Source organism: Danio rerio, chromosome 16, assembly GCF_049306965.1.
Source record: "Danio rerio strain Tuebingen ecotype United States chromosome 16, GRCz12tu, whole genome shotgun sequence".
Classification (NCBI taxonomy): Eukaryota; Metazoa; Chordata; class Actinopteri; order Cypriniformes; family Danionidae; genus Danio; species Danio rerio.
Window position 1 is genome coordinate 17,819,890 of NC_133191.1, and position 24,137 is coordinate 17,844,026.

Here is a 24,137-nt window from a genome sequence, read left to right on the forward strand (position 1 = left end):
ATCCGCCCAGTATTTCACTAAGTTGGACCTCCGTAGTGCATATAACCTCATCCGCATACGTCAGGGAGACGAGTGGAAAACCGGGTTCTCTACAATCGACGGCCACTATGAATACCTCGTTATGCCCTTCGGCCTAGCAAACAGTCCTTCCGTGTTCCAGGCTTTTGTAAATGAGGTATTTAGAGACATGCTCAACAAATGGGTCATAGTGTATATTGACGACATCCTGATCTACTCCAACTCACTATCTGAGCATATTCAGCACGTCAGGGCAGTGCTCGAACGCCTCATTCAGAACCAGCTATATGCAAAGATCTCCAAGTGTTAATTCCATCAGACCTGCATTTCGTTCTTGGGTTACATCATCAGCCCCGAAGGCGTGGCCATGGACCAGCAAAAGGTCAACTCCGTAACACAATGGCCACAACCCGAAACCATAAGACAACTGCAACGATTCCTGGGCTTTGCTAACTTCTACAGGCGCTTCATCAGGAACTTCAGTTCAGTCGCTGCTCCACTTACCGCCATGGTAAAAGCTAACAACGCTCGCCTAAAATGGAACCCAGACGCTGTTCGAGCGTTTACTCAGCTCAAAACCCGCTTCTCCAGTGCACCCATTCTGCGTCATCCTGATCCCGAGCAACCATTTACTGTTAAAATTGACGCATCCAACACTGGAATTGGAGCCATCCTGTCTCAAAGATCCCTAGTCACGAAGAAGCTCCATCCTTGTGCCTTCTATTCTCGCAAGCTCAACTCCGCTGAACGGAACTACGATGTGGGAAACCGAGAACTCCTCGCCATGAAGGCAGCGTTAGAAGAGTGGAGACACTGGCTTGAAGGCGCCAAACATCCTTTCACTGTCATTACCGATCATAAAAACCTGGAATATATTCGCTCCTGTAAACGTCTGAACCCTAGACAGGCAAGATGGGCTCTGTTTTTCACTCGATTCGACTTCCACGTCACCTATATCCCTGGCTCAAAAAACATCAAAGCAGATGCTCTTTCCCGCCTCTCAGACGATGAAACCTCCGAGTACAATGACGAACCCATAATCAAAGACCCTCTAATTATCGCTCCTATCCAGTGGGACATTGAACATGAGATCCTTCAAGCCGCCGAAACCAGTCCCACGCCTCAATCCTGTCCAGAGAATAAGATCTTTGTTTCTCCGTCACTTCAAGAAAAGCTCATCTCAGACCACCCCAGTTCCTGTCATCCAGGCAGCACAGCCACCGTGCAATTAATTCAATCCCGCTATTGGTGGCCATCCATAAACAAAGATGTCATTAACTTCATCAACAAATGCTCACCCTGTCAGATGTCGAAACACTCCCGTCACCGTCCTGCTGGATTACTCCAACCCCTGGAGGTGCCACACCGTCCCTGGTCACACATCGCCATAGATTTCGTCACCGATCTACCCACATCTCAGGGCAAAACCACCATCCTCACAGTAGTAGATCGATTTTCTAAATCCTGCCGTCTCATTCCCATACCCAAACTGCCTACAGCCATGGAAACAGCCGAATTACTCTGTGAATGTGTGTTCCGGTACTATGGTCTCCCCGAAGACATCGTGTCGGATAGAGGTCCCCAGTTCACATCCCGACTCTGGTCAGCATTCTTCAAAAATCTCCAGGTTAATATTAGCCTAACATCCGGCTATCATCCCCAATCCAACGGGCAGACAGAGCGCTTGAACCAGGAGATTGGCAGAGTCCTCCGCACATATTGTCACTCTAACCAGAATGAATGGGCTAAATTTCTCATGTGGGCAGAATATGCTCAAAATTCTCTAAGAAAGGCATCTACTGGTTTACCTCCATTTCAATGCGTACTGGGCTTCCAACCTCCTCTCTTTCCCTGGTCCGGCGAGACCTCTGAACTCCCCGCTGTGGACACATGGTTCAAAAACTGCGAAGAGGTCTGGAACGCAGCTCACACTCACCTCTCTCACGCCGTACGGCGTTTCAAGGAACAAGCCGATCGACACCGACGTTCTGGTCCCATGTATTCCCCAGGACAATGGGTAGGCCTTCCACCCGTGACTTACGCCTCAAACTGCCCTGCAAGAAGCTCAGCCCCAGGTACGTGGGTCCGTTCCAAATTGAAAGACAAATATCTCCTGTGTCATGCTCCCCGTTAAACAGGAGTTGAAGAAAAATGCTAAATTTAAGAAGAAAATATTAAATGGCATTTAGAGGTTTTTGCATCTAAACTCTTCAAATATGTAAATATACTTATTTTTAAAACAAATTTTTTATCATAATTTTCTTTGGGAAATCTGTTAAAACTTGATTTAAATTAAAAACTGAAGCCTAGGCACATAACAAACTGGCCGGTGCATTCAACCTTCCTCAGTGAAAATTTATCCATTTGAATAATAAGATAAATTCAAACATAATAATAATAATCCAACTGTTGGTCTTTCAAACCACCTGACCCCCCTTGGCTACACGCATGACTATTTAATTTAACTTAATAAATTGTAAGAAGGGAGGATTACTCAATGATACATTTTAATAGCAGTTAAATAATAAATAGCAATATATAAAATATATTATATATATATATACAATATTCATTCTTGGCGGGGGTGACTCGTCCCCAGTCCCCACCAATGTCAGGTGCAAACCTACGCCCTTGATCGTACCAGAACATCAAAATTATCGGATTTGGAGGAAAATTATTGTACACGAGTCAAACGAAGAGTATGCAGTTATTATCTAGACAAATAGCGTTTTGACACAACGAGCAAATTACCATACTGCGTAAAAATCTAGGTGTACCTTAGTGGGAACTGGGAAGCTTCAAACTCCACCTCCGAGTCACTGTCATCGGATGCCTGCGTGTTGCCAGATGTTGAAGGATTCACTTTCGGGTACAAATTGGACGTCCCCATGGACCTCAACATTGTGCTGATTGGTTTAAAAGCAGTGCACCCTCCCGAATTTTTAATACACTCTGAGGTGTGCATGAGCCCATTCAGGGTATCTGTAATGAGCCGATTTCGTGGCTTCGTCTTGATAAGATTCACTTTGGAAAACACACGCTCACATGAGGCATTTAAGTGGGGGGAAATGAGAACATTAAGGGCAAACTCTCCCAATTAACTGAACATCGTTGCACCTTCGAAATTATTTAATGTATAAATATGGTGCCAGAATTCATCAACATCCATTGCCTTTGTATCTTCGCTTAAGGCCACTAGTGGCAATCGCCTCCACTGGTCATCGATGATGGAGACGGTCTGCGTCTGTCTTGTCAATCAACCGTGGCACTTGTTGCATGAAAGGAAGCAAAGACGGATATTCTGCATGTGCCCTGGCATCAGTCGCGATAGCAGGGGAGAGGCATGCGGAACAAGTCTCTGCAGAACATAGTGCAGAACATAGTCTCTGTCCATGAAGGCGAGGAGGAGATCTTTGTAGGTTTTACAGACCTTGTTTTTCAATTAAATAATCACCACCTTTTCACTTTGAAAATACTGATTAAGGTCTGTGAATTTAGGCAACGCCCACTCAAGGAAATAATGGTACAGATGAAGAGACTTGTCATTCTGTTTTAATAAAAATATACTTGAAAAATATTTTCCGCAGCCGTCAATCTGGCCTCGAGCCACTGGTTGGTGAAAAAAGGCGAAGAGCATTCCACTGGGCGGACACACGTTTCACAACTTCGCTCAATGACAGCCATCTAGTCTGGGCGGGCTTCAGTAGTTTGTGGGGCTCAACATGGCAAAAGTCTTGAAATTCTCTGAGTTGTGCGACATGTTTTGCACTGTTTTTGAAATACCCATATATGTCTCTAGCTAAATCCTCGCACCTGCGAGGGAGCTGCTTGCATGCTTCACTTGCACAGAGGTGCAACGAGTGGCAAACGCAGCGCTGCACTGTGATGTCTGGCAGATCGTTTCTAAGGCGACTGGAGACGGAATTATTTTTTCCCATCATTGTATTGCAACCATCCGAACCGAATCCCACTATGGGCCCTATCATACAGCCGGCGCAGTGTGGCGCAAGGCGTGACGCAGTAATCTTTTGGTAGTTTAAGCTTGGCGCAGGAGTCATTTTTAGGCGTTGCGCTACGCTGTTTAAATAGCAAATGCATTAGCGCTCATTTTTGCGCCCATAGGCGTTCTGGTCTAAAAAGGAAGGCGTTCTGAGGCGGACCGCTGGCGCGTTGCTATTTTGAGAAACTATAATAGATTTTTCATTAGACCAAAACTAACCCGGTCTAAACTCCGGCGCAGAGTTGCGCCTCGCTTACGCACTGCTTGATACGCACAAGAGAGCAATAGGCAAACATTGTCGTAAATTTTGACTTTATACCTATTTCAGCATTTAGTGGTTTTCTTTCTGGACAGATTCAATTCAATTCAATTCAATTCAATTCAGCTTTATTTGTATAGCGCTTTTACAATGTAGATTGTGTCAAAGCAGCTTCACATAAATGGTCTGCATCTAATCCATTTTAACCCTCACTGTGCTGGCTGATTTTATCTGCATCTCAGTCCTATAATGACAATCATTTAGTTGGAATTTGACACTTCTTTCTTTGATAATTTATTTTCTGATCTATATATTAATTCCTTTTTTGTCTTTGAGTTATTTTCTTTTGGCTCATAATTATTTCCTAAGGCACTCCCATTAAACTAGTTGTTTATACAATTTTGATGCACTTTTTTATCAGCTGACTAAAACTTACTGTATGTTTTGTAAATTTCTTTTTGCTCTGTTTTAACTATTATTCCTTATTAATTTCTTATAATTATTCTTTACATATGTTTTCATGTGAAACAATATCGTTTTATTAAACACTTTTCTTTCAATTTTTCTTATAGTAATTTAGAACTGTTACTTTTTGACCTTATCATGTCCTATGAATTCATTAAAATTGTTGTTTTAATCTTCTCTTTAACTATAAATAGTTTTTCTAAATTTGAATCTCTTTTTTTCAATATTCAATCTTGATTTAGGCCATTCACAATAAGATTATGTTAAGATATTTCCTTTACTTAGTTTTAACTTAAATACTTAATTCCAATCTTATTTATTCTCCAAATTATTTATTGCCTTATCAAAAGCTTTTTCTCTTTTTCTTTAGTCAATCTGCTGCATTGTAATTTATCCTTCAATGTTTAAGGACTTTTATGATTAAACCTATTAAAACTTAAACCTAAATTATTTAACATTCATCATAATATATCATTCAATATTTAAAGTTTCACATTGAAATGACCTTATAACACTTTTTCTTACTTAAAAATTTGCATAATAATAATTTCTCTCAAATTAACAGGAGTCTGATTTGATACAAGAATGGGTAGCTACACTTTTGTTCTTAATTTTCCTTCTGTAATGCTTGAACTTAATTTGGACTTTAGGAGATACTATGAGATGGACTGTCAGTAGCAAGCAACAACTAGCTCCAGATTGGTGCTACAGTCTTTTCAGCGTTTTCCCCCTCTCTCTTTGGGCTGGCTTCTTTCTTTGACTCAGCTGATGTATAGTTCTGGTGGAGCGTTTTTTCTTTTTGATCAGTTCATCAGTCTCTTGTAAGTGTCTCTTTTGAATGTCTCTGAACAAATGTAGCTTTTTCAGTCCTCAGTAAATCCTGGGCAAAAAGTTCATGTCACAAGTGTCCACAGCCATTTTGCTCTGTGTTTTTCAAACACCTTTCCATTTGCCAGTGTACTCAGAAATGTCTGGTAGGTACAAGACTACAGTCCCCCCAAAGTTCATCCATATGTCATCTTAATTAATATATATAGAATTTAGCTCATGACTTAATAAATTATTTTTTTCCCCATTTTTTCCTTCATCAAATAAAGACTCCTTTTATCCATTTCTTTTATTAATTAATTAATTTATTTATCTATTTTTGTTTATTGTTTAACAACTTATTTTTTCTAATTCTCAATCATTTTTATCATATGTAAATATGCCTAATTTTCTATTTGTTAAATGTTCTTATAATTAATTTATTTGGCTTCAGATTGTGCTTTACTTATTTTTATTAATTTATTCTAGTGCTTCCTCTCAAGTTACATTACATCTTACATTATTTTAATTTCTCTAACATTTCCATACCTGTTTTAATTCAACAGTATGGTGGCCTAATGTCTAATATACCTGTTCAAAATCCTTACTGCAATAGCTTCAAGTTCATAGTGCTATTTTAACTCTACATGTTTGTTTACTTTAAGCATTTTTCCTATCTGAAATGCAATTTTTAATTCTCAATTACCTTTTAAGTACATAAAATATTAACTATATAATTTTTGAACTCACTATGATGTTCTTTCATTTTTCCTCAGTGTCTATGCTTTATATCTGACTGACTGCTTTTACTACAAATAGCTGTTGGCTCAGATGACAGCCTGTAGCTGACTTTAAAACAGATGACAACAGTCAACTTACTCCACAACAATTTTTTCTTGCACTTAAACATAATTTTATCTTTTAAATCCAAATCTTGTTTTCTTCAAAATGTTACTGTTTTTTCTAATTTTTATTTTATATTACTTTATAATATATATTTTTAAACATCTTCTTTTTTAATTCTATTAAACAATGTTTGGACTTCTTTTTTCTCCACTTTCCTATGCTTCTTTTCCTTTTCAAAAATTAGCATTTTTGTCTCTTAGATTTTCCTAATTCATTTTTCTTTAAACTTATTTTCCTTAAACATTTGATCATTAACTCTTCCATTAATCAATATTCATTAATTTTTTCCTCTTCTCTAGTTTTTTTTTACTCAAATTATTGACTTATCTATTTTTGATTCATACTGATTTAGTAAATTTATTTCCTTATTAATATATCAATTTATCTCCATATGTAGTTAGTTCTATGCTTAAATTTTTTTAAAATTCTTAATATTTATTAGTCTAGCTTCCAGTTGTATTTTTATTAACACTTTTTATTTATAAAATCTTATTCAACCATGAATATTTTCTTATTTCATTTATCTTATTACATTACTTTATAATATTTCTATTTATTTAATACCTTATAATATATCTTTATTCTTTAGCTTCTATCTGTCCTGTGAAACTTTTGTTCTTAAAATAGACAGATTCTTACCACTCCTGAAGCAGACTTTCTTCCAGACTGTCGACATGTCAGGAATTTCAGTCACCTCTCTGCCTAGTTTATACTTAAAAACACTTCAAACACAGAGATTATTCAGAAAAATGTTTAACTATGTTCTTCTTTTTAGTCTGTGTCTTTCAAATGCAATATGATCTCAATTAATTTTATGAGGCTTAAACCTCCTCTGTATCACAATCTCTTCCCTAAACTGCATCACTCTCTATCTTATTGTTCTTAAAATCACACAACATATGCAGTCCTTCTTTTATATTATAATATAAAATGATAATTCTTTTAAACTCACTCTTATTGCAACCATACTTCTAAACACAATCATACTTCTCACTCATTCTAACTCATCTCTTACACTGTGTAACCTGAACCTCACCTCTATTCTAGTCTCTCTAGATCAAAGGTGAAGGCTTCTAAGCACCCCAGCAACACAGACAAATACACAAATACTTACAATTACATAAATACACCTCACTCCTCTTGAGTGACCTGTCCGAGCAGCCTCTAACCTTAGAGCTGTAAACACAGAATTCTCCACTACACTCCTCTTGAGTGACCTGTTACTTCTGCTCCCGTCTTTACTGTTCTTCATTAAAAATAGCATTTCACAGGATTTGTGCCTTTTTTCCCCCAGCCTCCTGAATAATAATATTTATCATTATTAAAACAGAACGGGTACTCCGAGGTCTTTGCGCGCTTCTCTCTATACCTTAATCTGTTTTAACTTATTAATTGTCACCACACTTTAAGAACTTCCTCTTAAAACTTAAAAATGCTCTATGCATATTCTTCATAATATTAAAAAATTTCCCAAACATGAGTAACAGTTACTAGTTAACGTTTATCCTATCCATCAAGGCCCTCTTAGGAAAACACAGATCATTTGCATGCAAATTTTTATTTTCTTCTGGTATTCAAAACCCCATTGTTTTCCTTTTATATCTTTACTTTTTTATGTTTACTTTTACTTTTTTAGTTTTACTTGTAGTTCGTTATAGCTGGAGAAACAGTTCAAGTGACTTTTTACCGTTACAAGCAGGTCCTTGGTAGAAAAAACACAAACGTATAAGCGAAAATTGCTTACCGTTTTTTATCGTGGCCACATATTTGTGTTTTTCCTCCAAGCCCCAGCATGTCCAGTGTCACCCGTCTATCTCTTTCCAGCCCCACGTTGGGCGCCATTTGTCGTAAATTTTGACGTCTCATCAATTACAAATTATCAGACCGGAGGTTTTGAATATCAGAAAACAGACTTTATTCTCCATAATAAAGTCGAGAAAGAGCAGAGCAGACCCCAGAGTATCCTGAAGTCTCTCCTGGACACCTTCTGAAGTCTCTCCTGCACCTTCTGAAGTATCTGTGTTTGTTACAATTTTTATACAGGATTATTTGACACACCCCTAAGTCTCTTTTTAACTCTTGACCATTTTTGAATAGGTTTTTAGTCTAAGGGGTCCTGCTATTCTTGGCTCTCAGCCCACTAGCTCATGTCAACAGAGATGTTACAGGTCTATGTCAGCAACTGTTTTGACACCAAAGTTCTCTCTCCATAGATGCAACTTATGCAAAAGGATTAAGTGTTTACATACATTGTCATGAAAGCATAATCACTTGATAATATGTTACTCATTCTAACTTCTGACACATATAGCTTCATAGAAGTATTTAACATAAATAATCAGTGCTTTACATATTCAGTTATTCTACACAATCAGTCACTCAGCCTTCTCCTAGTGTTGCTCCTGTGCAGGCATACTCATCTTACACAGACATATCTCTGTATTTTTAACACACGCTGGCATGTTTGCTGCAAACACTACATAAATTTTGTGAAGAGAAAATTAACTGCTTTACACTTAGAAAATACTTCATACAGAGAGAATAAAATCTTCTTCAATATCTTTACATATGAAAAAAATTAAATATTGAGGATATATATAGTATTTAATAAGAATAGATATATAATATAAATATAAAGGATTAAAATATTACAAAACATTATTTTCTAGCCTAAATATAAAAAAAACACTGTTTTTATGTCTTCTTCATCTCAGGAGGCTTTTTCAGTTCATTCATAACAATTTGCTTTTGTATAATGTTATTATTATTAGCAGTATTATTTATTATATCCATTTGTATATTTGTTTTATTAAAAACAAGCCTAGATTTGCCCACCTGTCAGGTTTTAGACCATATGGGGTACAGCATGTGTTTTAGGATATAACTCAGGTTTTTGAGCACATTTTGCTAATATTATTCATTAATTCGTTTGCTGGAAATTAGAACTGAATTTAGAAATAGTTTTGAATTCGAATTTTCGAATTTCGAATATTTGCGCTTAACAAACAAAAGTATTTATTTATAGAGTAATTGATGTCTGTGCGTAAAGGTTTCCCTATCCAAGAGCGAAAGTGGAAGTGATCCATTATCTCTCATTCTCACGCAGTAGATGCTCTGTTTAACAGTTTTCTGTTAAAAAAAACTGTTAACTGTTAACTGTTTGCTTGTGAAATGCTCATTTTTTTCACTTAGACTTACTTTGCGTCCTGTAAATAGTGAATGCGCTCTTGGCGCAACGCAGCTGACTCTTAAAGGTAATGGGAGATGAGACTCTAATTGGTTTATTCTCAAAACACACCTATAACTCATTAAGAAAATAAACTCAACCCTTTTAGACCATGCGCCGAAGCGCAAGGCAGAATTCCCGTCCTTAAATTAGCAAAAACGCGTCCTGACACGCCCTGAAAGTATTTGCGCCCTGCGTTTTGCGCTTTGCGCATGGACCGTCAAAATAGAGCCCTATGTTTTCAATCGGTACCACTGCATCGGTGAATGACTTCATCATCTCGTTGTAAAGTCTTTCTGCAGTGGCTCCCTCAGCGGCCAACTGTCCGTCTTTGTCTGAATAGATCTGTACCAGTTTCCAGAAACGGGTTTGAATCCTATTTATGCCTTCGTCGAAAAAACGAACGACACAAAGCGTTTTCACATTCCCGATGTCTGTTGACTCATCAATCAAAACACTGAATTTTTTCTATTTTAGAATTTAGGTTAGACTCTCAAAGTAACAATGACATGCTTGGTTATACAGTAGCTGTTGTCTTTGTGCGACCAAGGCACATGTGCTGAGCTGTTTTTGAATTATTAAATATATCTTTCAAGACACCAACCAAATGATCTGAGGTCCGTAGTGCTATGTTGTGCTCTGCCATAAACCCTGTTAACTTTATCTCTGCATTTTTCACTGCTGTATCCACCTCACTCTCCACAGGTTTCTGCAGCAAGTGGGCTATAGACCTTTGAGCTGGGACAAGATTTCTCTTTTTGTCTTGATGTTTCTTTGACTTTTCGTGATTTTTTAAAACAGTGATCTCAGCCACCATGTGCACATTACAACACCGGTAGAAAGCTTTGCTGTCATTGCCAACAACAGGCCTTAGCCATCCTGCAAAAATCGGATCCTTTTCCCACTCGCTTCTGTACGTTTGCTATCGGTGCTTACTTTTAGGCTGCTCCACAGACTCTGCCTTCCTCTTCACCTCTCCCCTGTCATTCACACCTTCCTTTCCATCACTCATTTCAACTTTATTGTTTTGCTAATGTGATCGCCCTCAAACTGAAAACTACTGTACTGACCTAAGCACGGCGCGCGCGGGAGGAAAAGTGCCATTCTCCACGTTGATTGGTTGAGAAGATGTGACGCAAGTTCACGTTCTCCTCACAGACAGTAGAGGAAAGAAATTATCGTACATTAAAGGATTTTTTTCATTATTGATCATACATCGTACAGAGGTCGAAATTATCGTACAAATACGATAATTATCGTACATCTGGCAACGCTGGTCTTATCTCAGCATCCAATTGTGTACTGCAATCTGTTGTCTTTATACTGTTTGCTCTCCCCATTGTGACATTACTTCTGGTCTGACGCTTTTCAGTTGTTGAAGAACACTTCTGTGACTAAACAGGACTGCAGATTAGTGTTCGCTGACACCATGTGTGGTGATTATAGTGCTTAAGAATTGCATAGCAGTTTTACTGTCTTTATTACAAACATGCTCTGTTTCAAAATGTTTAAAACTGCAAAAAAATGTTCTGAGGACATGTGTATACATGGTATTATTATAGTAATATGACACCTGTCAATCAATTCAATAGACAGTAAAAATCACACTCATACGTCATATTGCAGTGGGCCTAAAATCACTAGGATTTGGGTCCTATTTTAATGTCAGGAAATTTAAAAAAGAGACTTGTTGGGTGTATAACAATTCAATATGACAGTGGACACATATACAAAAGTTGATTTTCATCATAAGTGTCCTTTAAGCTCATGTCTTTATACTCCACCCTACTGATGATATACTGCTATTGCAACCACTCAGACTGCAAAAAACTATTAAAACATTTTAAGATAATTTTACATGTTTATTGTACTTTTGGGATTGTGTATTGAAATTTGGAGTTTACTTGTTTACATATCAAACTGTATAATATTATTACTTTTATATAAGTACATTTGCAATTTGAGATATTTCTTATTTCAAGTGGTTTTCCTCTAAATAAAGGTTTAAAGAATAATAATTCTATTAAAAAAAAAAAAAAAAAAACACTCATAACCACTCTTTCTGATATACCAAAATATTTCCTAAAGATTTAGAATAATTAAAAGTCCCAAAAAAAAAAAATACTTATTTTTAAAACACAAATCTTTTACATTATATATCATTTGAAAAAACAAAAATTATAAACTGTAGCCTATTGAAATTTATTGGGCAAATAACAAACTGGTCAGCACATTTAACTTTCCTCAGTCAAAATGTCCATTTAAATAAAAAAAAATATTTAAACTTAAATAAATTTAAACCAAATAATAATAATAATAATAATAATAATAACAATGGCGATGCAGTGACTCAGTGGGTAGCACGATTGCCTCATAGCTAAGAAGGTCGCTGGTTTACCGGTCACATTTTACAATAAGGTTCATTAGTTAATGTTAATTAATGCATTTACTAACATGAACAAACAATGAACAGTACATTTACTACTGTATTTGTTCATGTTAGTTAATGTAGTTAATGAAAATACAGTAGTTCATTGTTAGTTCATTTTAACTCATGGTGTATTAACTAATGTTAACAAGCATGTTAATGCATTTGTAAATGTTAAATTCTGATTAATAAATGCTGTATATGTGTTGTTCATGATTAGTTCATGTTAGTAAATGCATTAACTAATGAATCTTATTGTAAAGTGTTACCAATTTACCATAGTGTTTGTGTGTAGATGAGTGTGTGTGGATGTTTCCCAGTGGTGGGTTGCAGCTTGGAAGGACATCTGCTGCGTAAAACATATGCTGGATAAGTTGGCGGTTCGTTCCGCTGTGGCGCCCCGTGATTTATAAAGGGAAATAAGCAGAAAAGAAAACAAATGAATGAATGAATTTCATTAATAAATAGAGCATGAATTCATAAATTATGAATACATTTTTATGTGTGATAAGAACTTTTTAAGGAGTTTTTTTTTTTTTTTTTGCATGTGTAAGGCTGATTAAAAAAACGGATTTGTCTAACAAATGAACAGTAACTGCATACTGTGAATACCTGATTATAATTCAAATATTATATAAATTAATTTAGAAATTAAAAAAATACACATTTACAAAGGTTGGACTATGAAATTGAAAGGCCTGGTTTTAGAGCACAATATTTCATTGATGGGGCGGCATTGTGGCACAGTAGGTAGCGCTGTTGCTGGTTCAAGCCTTGGCTGGGTCATTTGGCATCTCTGTGTGAAGTTTGCATGTTCTCTCTGTGTTGTAATGTAATGTGTATTTATATAGCGCATTTATTGTGCATGGCCATACACCCAAAGCGCTTTACAATCATGAGGGGGGTCTCTCCACACCACCACCAGTGTGCAGCATCCACTTCGGTCAATTCGGTGGAAGGGGATGATTGGGAGGCCATGATCGTAAGGGCCGAGAGAGGGACTTTTGGCCAGGACACCGGGTTTACACCCCCGCTCTTTCACGAGAAGTGCGGTTTAACCTCTCATCCGAAAGACGGCGCCCACTGACAGTGTAGTGTCCCCTTCACTTTTACTGGGGAATTAGGACACACACAGACCACAGTTTGAGCGCCTTCTGCTTGCCTCACTAACACCACTCCCAACAGCAACCTAGTGTTCCCTAGTGGTCTCCCATCCAGGTACTGACCAGGCTCAGCCCTACTTAGCTTCAGTGTGTAACCGGTCTTGGGCTGCAGGGTGACATGGCTGTGGCAGTTTCCTGTGTGTTGTTTCCTGTGTGTTGTTTCCTCCAAGTGCTTATATATTCCCCCATAGTCCAAACAGATGCGCAACATAGTTGAATTGCATAAGCTAAATTGTCTGCAGTGTATGTGTGTGAATAAGAGTGTATGGGTGTTTCCCAGCAATGAGTTGCAGCTGGAAGGGCATCTGTTACATAAAACATATGCGGGATAAGTTGGTGGTTCATTCCAATGTGGCAACTCCTGATGAATAAAGAGACAAAACCAAAACAAAATTAATAAATTAATAATTAATTAGTATAGTGTTGGGCCTCCTTTTACTGACAATATACCATCAGTCCATCTCGGGAATAACAGATACAAGTCTTGCATGGTGGCTAGAGGGATTTTGAGCCATTCTTCTCGCAGAAAAGTGTTTAGGTCACTATGTGATGCTGCTGGAGGAAATAATCCCTACTCTTTGACCCCAAAATACCTTAAAGTACTCAATAATATTTAGTTCTGGTGACTGTGCAGGCCATGGGAGATGTTCAACTTCACTTTCATGTTTTCACAAACCACTCTGTCACCAATCTTGCTGTGTGCATTGATGCATTATGATCCTGATACACGCCACCACCTTAAGGATACAATGTTTGAACCACTGGGTGCATATGATCCTTCATAATGCTTCAGTAATGCTTGGCAGTGATGCTCCATCTGGCACCAGTACTGGGCCTAGGGAAAGGCATGATGTTGCTGCCCAAACCATCACTGATCCCTCCATGCTTGTCTGTGGGCATCAACAGTATGGGTGGTATTTGTCTTTGGGGCTTCTCCACACTGTAAATCTCCTGGATGTGGGATGGACAGTGAAGGTGGACTCATCAGAGAACAATGCATCTTTCATATTGTCCACAGCACAAGATTTTGGCTGCTGCACCATTGAAACAGGCGTTTGGCATTGGCATGAGTGGGCAAAGGTCTGGCTTTAGCAGAGAGTTGAGGTGCACATTCTGCAGTAAGTTGGGCAGCTATGGTTTGATGTTTTTTTGGATACAATCAGTGCTAACACCCGGACATCATTTAGTCCTGTTAAATGTGTTTCTTCTTGGTGATCTGCTGACATTACTCTGGGTACCGTGGCTCTGTCTTAGTAACAGATGTGCCAGTGAAATGCACACCAACAATTTATCTTCTTTTTGAACTTTGATATATGTCCCCACATGACATAATGTTGTGTGCATTGCAATATTGTTAGCTAAACTGTGCTGTTATTCTGCATCAGACCTTTACACTCTGCTCTTTCTGGTGGTACGTGAAATCAATGAAGATTGGCCACTATATGGTCAAATTTAGCCATGCAGCCTCTAACACTAAACTGGCAAGTGTTGCAGTTTCATTGTCCAACCCCTGTTCTTTCGCAATACATATCAATTGTGTTTTGTCACCATAAATGTAATTTCCACCACATGCTGTCTTTTTCACCAGTGGTGACAGTGTGGTGGAAATGACAGTGCTGAAAATGACATTTCTACTCTTTATTGTTAAAAACGTATATTAAATATAGCTTCACCTATTAGCTTTGAATTGATACTAGCATTTGATGTATACAAAATATTCTTATTTAACTTAATTGTGTTTGCTTTTTAAAAGAAACATTTTAGCAACGAGACCAGCAGCGTGTAAGTACATTTAGACTTGTTTTCAGCGTTTGTGTATGGTTCTAGCTGTTTTCTAGCTATTTGTGACGGTTTCAGTGGTTCAGATCTTACCTCTCTGACAGGTCATTCAGAGTCTCTTGGAGGAGAGAGGTGTCCAAACAGCATCTAAACACTGGGGTACCACAGGGCTCTGTTCTTGGCCCACTTCTCTTCTCTACACGACATCTTTAGGATCAGTCATCCAGAAACATGGATTTTCCTACCACTGCTATAATGATGAAACCCAGTTATACCTCTCTTTTCACCCTGATGATCCCTCGGTTCTGGCTCGCATCTCAGCCTGCCTGTCAGTTATTTCACACTGGATGAAAGATCATAATCTTCAGCTTAACCTGGCAACCCGACTCTACATCATAACTTTTGAATCCAAATGGATGGAGCAACCATTACATCATCCAAAATGGTGAAAAGCCTTGGAATAACGATTGATGACCAACTAAACTTCTCTGACCACATCTCTAGAACTGCACGATCTTGCAGATTCGCACTTTACAACATCAGAAAGGTCAGATCCTTCCTATTTGAACATGCAGCTCAACTCTTTGTTCAAGCTCTTGTTCTCTCCAGACTGGAATATTGCAACTCTCTACTAGCCGGGCTTCCAGCTAACTCTATCAAACCTCTTCAGATGCTTCAGAATGCAACAGCAAGAGTGGTCTTTAATGAACCTAAAAGAGCACATGCCACTCTGCTACTCATCCGTTTGCACTGGCTGCCAGTTGCTGCTCGCATCAAATTCAAAGCTCTGATGTTTGCTTACAAAGAGATTTCTGGCTGCGCTCTTTCTTATCTGCTCCCATTTCTGCAGATTTATGTGCCCTCCAGAAACTTGTGTTCTGTGAATGAACGTTGCATTGTGGTTCCATCCCATAGAGGGAAGAACTCAATTTCCTGAACTTTCACATTCAATCTGCCCAGTTGGTGGAATGAACTCCCTAACTGCAGCAGAACGGCAGAGTCACTTGCTGTCTTCAAGAAACAACTAAAAACTCAACTATTTAGTCTCCACTTTCCTTACTAATCTGCAATTCCTTCTCTGGCTCCACCACTAACTACTACAAAAAAATAAATAAATAAAATGTACTAATGTTTTGCTTACACTTTCTTTACATACCTGAAGCTTGCCTACAGCACTTATTCATTGTTGCTCTTATAGCTGTTTAAATTGCTTCCTTGTCCTCATTTGTAAGTCACTTTGGATAAAAGCATCTGCTAAATGACTAAATGTAAATGTAAAAACACCATTTAGGGTACAGCATGTTTGGAAAGCTGTAAATATGAATATTTTACCTTATCAAGTGATATGTACCCTGATTTTTCATCATGTGTGGATAAAAATTGTAATTCCCGCCATCTTGAACATTTATTATAATTCATTTTCATAGAAACCACCCGAACAATCTTCCACATTAATGTTATGGTGGAAGTGACTCTGTGTGACAGGTATATTTTGCATTTTGGATGATAATAATAGTGGATTGACGGATATGGATTTTTAGTCAATGGATGGCATGTTTTTTAAGAGATTGTTTTATTTGTTATGTTTGATAATTAAACTAAAATGCTTAATGAACTTGTGTATGTGTTCTAAATTGATTACTATCACTTAACATAGGGTTACTAATGAGTTATCTTTGTTATAAATCTGTGTTATTTGAACAATATGTATTTACCAGGCAAAAAATGTATTTGTCAAAATCTTCATTTATTCATTTTCTTTTCGGCTTAGTCACTTTATCTATCCGGGGTCGCCACAGTGGAATGAACCGCCAACACCCATTTCAACTGTAGCGCATGTCTTTGGACTGTGGGGGAAACCGGAGCAGTCGGAGGAAACCCACGCGAACGCAGGGAGAACATGCAAACTCCACACAAAACTCCAACTGAGCGGAGGCTCGAACCAGTGACCCAGCGACATTCTTGCTGTGAGGCGTCAGCACTACACTGCAAAAAATGCTTTTCTTACTTAGATTTTTTGTCTTGTTTCTAGTCCAAATATCTAAAAATTCCCAAATCAAGAAGAATTTTCTAGACAAGCAAAAAATATTGTCTTGTTTTGAGAAATAATATGCCAATATTAAGTGAGCTTTTCCTTAAAACAAGCAAAATAATTTGCCGTTGGGGTAAGCAAAATAATTTTTCGTCAAAAGAAGAAACAAGATTAATTTGCTTACCCCATTGGCAGATTATTTTGCTTGTTTTAAAGAAAAGCTCACTTAATATTGGCATATTATTTCTTAAAATAAGAAAATATGTTTTGCTTGTCTAGAAAATGCTTCTTGATACAAGAAATTTTAGATATTTGGACTAGAAACAAGACTGTGCCACTGCGTCACCTGTCAAAATCTTCTCAATTTAAATTATTTTCGGTAATAATTTTAGTGACATTGGGAAACAACTAAATCACACTTTAAAATAGTACTGAATAAAACGCTTTTCTAGGTAGTGCATTTATAAATAGCCAGTAAAAAGAACAAAAACATATTATTTTATCTAATGACATTAAAGCATTTGTATCTATTAGAATGCTGCTTTACCCATTACTTTAATGAAAATTGTGATTACGTTTAATTTATTCTTTATTCTAAACACCAGTAGCATAAAGTATAATGATCCACCTTTAAGCTAGAGCAGCTTATTTAATATGTTAATGTAATTGGCAAACGCATTTGACCGGATATAAAACCTTTGACTAATAAAAACCTTTAGACACGCCCCTACCAGAAAAACTTTAACCCACAATGAAAAACCTTTTAACCCGCCCCTACCTTTTGCCACGCCTATTACTCTAGACTGCAGTTACCCATACTAGCAAGAAATGGGAGACAGCCACAGTCACTCGGATGTTGTGTCATTCAATCCACCAATCAAACGCAGGCAAATCTGGCACGTGATAGAACCACACGCGTTTCATTCCGCGTGTTCATATTAGCCAATCACCTTTGCCGTCTGTGATTCTGAATGTCACCGGCTGATCTTCTATTTTCAGCTGTTTAGTGACATTGGTTTTGTACAGTATTTGACAAGCCGTTCTTTCTAATTTAGGATTGTTTTCATTTATGAAGCTTTAAATGAATAAACAGCTAAAGCTTAATAAGTAGTTGTTAGCTGTGTGCTATTGCTTTTGGCTGGCAGACATCGCGCGAGGGAATGCTTTAAACGTTAGTACATTACACGGTTTATAAACTAATATTTATTTGTTCCTATTGGATAATTAAGTGTTTAATCTGTCCAAAAAATAACAACTATACCATTTGATTTGAAGTGACCTATATCTGGAAACATGCTAGCACACATAGCGAGAAGAATTGGTCATTTCCATGGCCATCAGATCTCAAGTGCAATTCTACGGCGCATGCGGGCATCACTCAAGACCATCAATCCCATCTCGGTAAGTTTTTATTTATATATTTGTATATAACAGGCCCGTAGCCAGGGGGTCGGGTGGTTCGAAAGGCCCACCCCTCACTGTAAAAGGTCCAGAATTTGTCCTAACTAAATTGTCTTATTTTAACTGCTATACCACCATAATTGTGAAAATAACCCATCGAAAAAGGAGTTAAAACCAGGCGGAGTTCACTGTTGACTGTCCATTTGGCTTGACTTCAGCTAACCTGATTTAACCAGTGCAAACAATTGTTTTTTAGTCCAACATCCAGCTGTGCAAGAACACATACAATTTGACGTAAGTGAGGTCATCTTTCACTACTGACCTACTGTATTGTTGTTAAAGAGAGAAAACATTTTTCAATTAAATGTTATTCTAAATATTATTATTATTATTATTATTATTATTATTATTATGTTTGAATTATTATCTCTTATTATTCAAGTGGCCTAATTCTGACTGAGGAAAGTAGAATGTGCTGGCCAGTTTGTTATTTCACAAATAAATAGCAATAGACTACAATTTTTAATGTAACGTTAAAACTTTAACAGGTTACTTTTTTTAATGATATATGATGTAAGAAATTAGTTTTTTTTAAATAAATATTTATTCATGTTTATTTTATTTTAAATATTTAGGAAATGTTTTTGGTACATTAAAATGTGTTCTTATGAACACCAACCAGCTAATCCAACTCAAAATAGTCTTTAAAATCTCACTAAAATGCATTATTTAAATTTCAGAATTAAATACAAAATGAGTTGACTAACTGCAAAAAGGTCCACCACCCATTCTGCATATGTAGACTGCATGTGTGTGTGTGTGTGTGTGTGTGTTTTAATTACTTACACTATGTAAATGTTAAGTTATTTCCAGTAATATGTCTGTTTTTTACTTTATTGCAAATCTACTTAATTATAATAAAATAGTTTTAGCTTAGTTTTAGTAATATAGCCAATCTAAATTGTTACCTGTAATGTCACTCTTGATCCAGGCAATTTCACTGTGGACGTTTTCATCTCAGCTGCAGGACTTCAGCCAACCCAACCCATCTTGGAGTCCAGAGATGCGCAAGTTTTATGACCATTATAATGCACAGTGTGACACTGACACTGAAACATATGAGAATAAAACTGGGCCTTGGAGGAAGTTGCCCAGCTACAACCGCTCCATTAAACATGCTACTGGTAAGTGAAATGGGTTGGCATATTTAATTGTAGTCACTGTTTCAGTAAAAATTAAATAAATAATGCTGCTATTTTAAGTGTAAAATCAAACCTGTTTTTGTCTGGTAGGTGGCATATACATCAGCAAACTGATCCAGGCCAAAGCTCGACTTTTCACGAGAAGTGTTAATGAGCAAGGTGCAACATTTGAATATGTGGCATTTTTCAATAAGGAGGAAAAAATCTGCATTTGTCTGTTCCAGCCAGGACATTTACTAGAGGGTGCACCTGGGTACGAATAAGCTCTATTCTACTGTCCAACTAAAGAATATTCAGACACAGAACATTATAGTTAATTTAAGTAAAAAATGTAAGTAAAATAAAGGTATTATACTCAAACCTCTTCATAGAATGGACTAAAACATGCTTCAGCGAATCTAGAAAAAAGAATGAAGTTCAGGTTTACATAAATTTACAACAGGACTAAATTAGTAAATGTGGAAATATTAGCCCCTTTCAGACATACAGACCTTTCCAGAAAATTACCGGCAATTTTCCGGAAAGGTCTGTATGTGTGAACAGGCTCTTTTTGAAAACACCGGTAAATTCATTCTTTCTATTTTACGGAAAGAGAACTTGTAAAATTACAGGTAATTTGCCGTAATGCTGCTCTGTGAGGCAGAAGGAAGATTGCTGGAAAGAGCGCCTGCATGTCTAGAAGGGGCTGACGTGAAACGTCTACTTTAGCCAATGAGAAAACTCAGACGCATTCACATCCGCGCCGTTAATGACAATAAAAGCCTTTGAATATTTTTTCCAGACACATTTAGCTACTGGATGTTAGTCAGATAACGTTTCTATGCTCCTTCTTAATGTCAACTGTGTAAATAATTATCGATTTGTTTACCTTCAAGCTCTGCTTCCAGTTTCTTGATGTGTAACGTGTGCCCACGAAGCAGCTGATGAGCACCAGCACACACACACATATCATGTACATCTCGAAAGTGTTCCTCTATATTTTTATATTTTGGAATGGATGTGTGAAAGATCTTTTCCGGAAAAAAAATGTAACCTCCTCGCCTGTGTGAACAATAATTTTTTGAATTTACCGGTAAAGTCGTTCCTTAAATTTTCCGGATATTTATACTATCACTGTATGAAAAGGGCTATTGTCATACTATATACTAGTATTCATTATAATTTACTATTATACTATTATAACATATTATTATTATTTATAATAATATGTTATTTGACTTCATCAAGATGCTATTTTTTTTTTTTTTTTTTTGAAACAGTACTATTTTCTAAACATTATACCAAAAATACTTTTAATATGAGAAATGGTAAAGGTGTCTGAATTTTTGGTTTGACTGTGTACATTTAATAAAAAGAAAAATGTGAAATAGTTTGCCAAAGTTGCATTTGTGAAGAATGGGTTGGAAACATGCTTTTTTTCTGTGTGGCAGACATGTACATGGTGGAGCCATAGCCACAATGATTGACACAGTAACAGGTACGCTTGCTGGCTACCTGTCAGGACCCAGTGTGACTGCCAATCTCAACATAAACTATCGCAGGTGAGCTATTGTTTTAGTCTTTTATAGGCAGTTGTGGCATGAATAAATGTTTTGATTTATGTTAATCTGTTTTCTTGTACAGTCCAGTACCTCTGGGTAGTGTGGTTATAATCCACTGTGCTCTAGATCGAATAGAGGGGAGGAAAACATTCATTACTTGCAAAGTGACCAGCACTGATGAGTCCAAAGTCTACACCGAGGCCACAGGTATAGTACACAAACTTATACATGTTCAGTATGTACTGAGTTTAGTGATGTGTCAAAGGTGAAAAATATACACAAACAGCTATTTATTTTGAACTTTGTAAATTCTCAAATTGTTCCTTATATGCAAGCTGATGCATCAATTAGGTATGTATTATATTACAAGATAACAGTAGCACACAGCCATTTAATTTCAGCCATTCAATCAAAGTAGCGAGTTATGATCTAGATTACAGTGCTCGCATATCTTCCACACCATTATATATATATATATATATATATATATATATATATATATATATATATATATATATATATATATAGCGGATTAGCTTAACGGGGCATCGTTCAGCGATCATTTGAGTGGGCAGTCGAGTTTATTATGGCTATTGCTATCAAAATAAAAACCCATTTATGTTTGAGCAGGGTAACAAGATTGAAGTTTAAGACATTAGATTCATAAATATACACAGGCACCTTTCCTTATACAAAATTACACTTTGACTAATCTAACAAAAACTAACACTTAAGACAACCACACATTCATACAAGTGTAGAAAAGAGTAAAGAATTTAAAGTAAGAGGTTGAGAGAATATAATGATGGGAAAACCTCAGAGTTTGTAAGAGCAAACCAAGCGAACCAAACCAAACAATCAATATAACCCTTCTAGGGTCTTTTAAAGTTGCATTTAGTTTACATCAGTTGAGATGTGTTGAGAAGTCTACTTGGGTATGTCCATGTGATGTTAAGAAGCTCCCGTTGTTGAGCACGTGGCGGGTTGTTGTCCCTTGTCCCCGCGAGGTTTGAGAATGGAGGTGGAGTCGTTAGTTTGAAGTTTGAAGCGGCACGGCCAGACGCGATGACTACTGGTTTGCGACGCACTAAACTTAACTAGACTCTCGATGGAAAACAAAGAAAAGAAGGTATCTGAGATGTAAAATTCCGAGCTGTGTGATTGACCCTTTCCGTCTGGGTCTCCGCCTGCTTTCTTGGAGGTTTCTCTGCTTAGGTGTTGTTTATAGGTCGTTGCAGTTGAAGAGGTTTCAGAGAAGAGTTACTTTTTAGAGAAAGAGTTGAAGAGGAGCTCTTTCTGAAGAAGAGCAAGTTGAAGAGGTTGCGGTTTAAGAGAGCATGGTTCAAGTAAGAGAGGGCATTGCTTTGAACAAGCTTTATATAGCGGGTTCGGATCCACCCTCCATCAAAAATTGACCAATTAGAAACTAACCTCTCTGCATCATGGTTAATGGCCCTTTGTTCAAGAAAGAGAAATTTGCATAGGCAAATTTGATGCAAACTGAGGCAGAAATGTTTAAGTCTCTTAAAATGTTAATATGTTGCACTCGTTTTAAGATAAAATGTCAATGATCAATTAGTACAGCAAGTTAGCTTCAAAACAACTCTAAACATGAACATTTTATGAGCTTGTTTAGCTTCAGTAGAGTTAAACATTGTATGCAGGAGTATTGAAACCATAATATCAATACAGGAGTAAGGCAAACATTGCAAAGCACATGATTACACATAAAGAGAGAGTAAAGTTTAAATTAAAACATCAGTCTTAAGCAAAGAGCTTATGGGAGTCCTGAACCATTCTTTGTTCAGTGCTGCATGGCACATTCCTTTGGGTCATATATACCTTGGAATTGGGTTACAACTGACCATCGAGTCTTCCCTGGGCAAAGTTAGCTCATTTGTTGAATAAAAGCAAAATAATTATGTGTCTGGTTGGCCATATTTGTTGCACCCTTAGATTGTTTACCAAGGCACTTTGAATATTCGGTCTGAAATAACCTGCAAGTATGACTTGAAAACAACATTAACACTGTTTATTTGACTGGGAACAATGTTGTACTTGATAGTCATTGGCTGCTAATATGATTTTGCTATTTTGTGTAGACTATCCTGACACAAAATACGGCGAAAATTCAACACGATGGTCAGCAATAGTTTGCTTACAGTGTTCACGTGTTTATACACAGAGAGCAGCATTTGCAGCGGATCTTTTAATATTTTAGTGATATTAACGTACTGTAAAACTAAGTAACTTAGAAATCATTTTGACTAAGGTCTGTCTTTAAACACTGAAAGAGTAATGCTGACCATACGAACTATAACTATGCCATCTGAATGAACAAAAAAGGGCCGCTGATCACATACACTTACCAATTCTGTAGACAGGACAATCAGCTCATACTGGAGATGCGTCTTTTTTAAAGGAGACGAAAAGCAAATCCGAATCTCACCATTGATGAGAAATGCTCTAAAGAAAAAAATGTTCCAAACAAATGCATTTCTGCCGCGCATCGCGAGCACTGATCCACACGTAAATCCAGCAGCGCTCTCATAGAGCGAAAATGAAAACAAAACCTTCACATTATGAAAGCAACACTGGTGACCCGTATCTCTAAACAATTCCTATTCTTTACCCACAACTTTTGGCAACACGACGTGTGTTGTCTCTCTGCCGTCTGAACACCATTTCAGGTACAGCAGGGCTCATAAATTGCGACCATTTTGGTCGCATATGCGCCCAAAATTGTATCTATGCGACCTCAAAATATACTTTGGAGCATTTTTGCGAGTGCAATAAATTGTTGTGTGCGACCAGTTTTTACTGCAAAATGTTTACTACATGCGCTGATTCGGGAGACATTCACACAGAATGCATCTCTGCACTTGAAACGCAGCATGCAGAAATGGTTTA

At 37.2% G+C, this 24,137-nt stretch overlaps 1 protein-coding gene across 8 annotated transcripts in view; it reads left to right on the forward strand.

The window, feature by feature from the left end:
• Positions 1-17,976: 17,976 nt before the first annotated feature.
• The window catches only part of them4 (thioesterase superfamily member 4), a 34,596-nt gene continuing 28,435 nt past the window's right edge, over positions 17,977-24,137 (forward strand). The window contains exons 1-8 of one of the 8 annotated variants that reach the window (XM_073925328.1): positions 18,032-18,254; positions 18,359-18,484; positions 18,741-18,778; positions 19,476-19,668; positions 19,777-19,939; positions 21,117-21,227; positions 21,310-21,434; positions 21,563-21,674. In XM_073925328.1, the coding sequence (XP_073781429.1) occupies positions 19,548-19,668; positions 19,777-19,939; positions 21,117-21,227; positions 21,310-21,434; positions 21,563-21,645 (603 nt within the window). In that variant the 5' untranslated portion in view covers positions 18,032-18,254; positions 18,359-18,484; positions 18,741-18,778; positions 19,476-19,547 and the 3' untranslated portion in view covers positions 21,646-21,674. Of the gene's footprint in view, positions 18,255-18,358; positions 18,485-18,740; positions 18,779-19,475; positions 19,669-19,776; positions 19,940-21,116; positions 21,228-21,309; positions 21,435-21,562; positions 21,675-24,137 lie in introns of those variants that run through there. The other 7 variants (XM_073925329.1, XM_073925331.1, XM_073925332.1 and 4 more) reach the window with 7 other exon arrangements.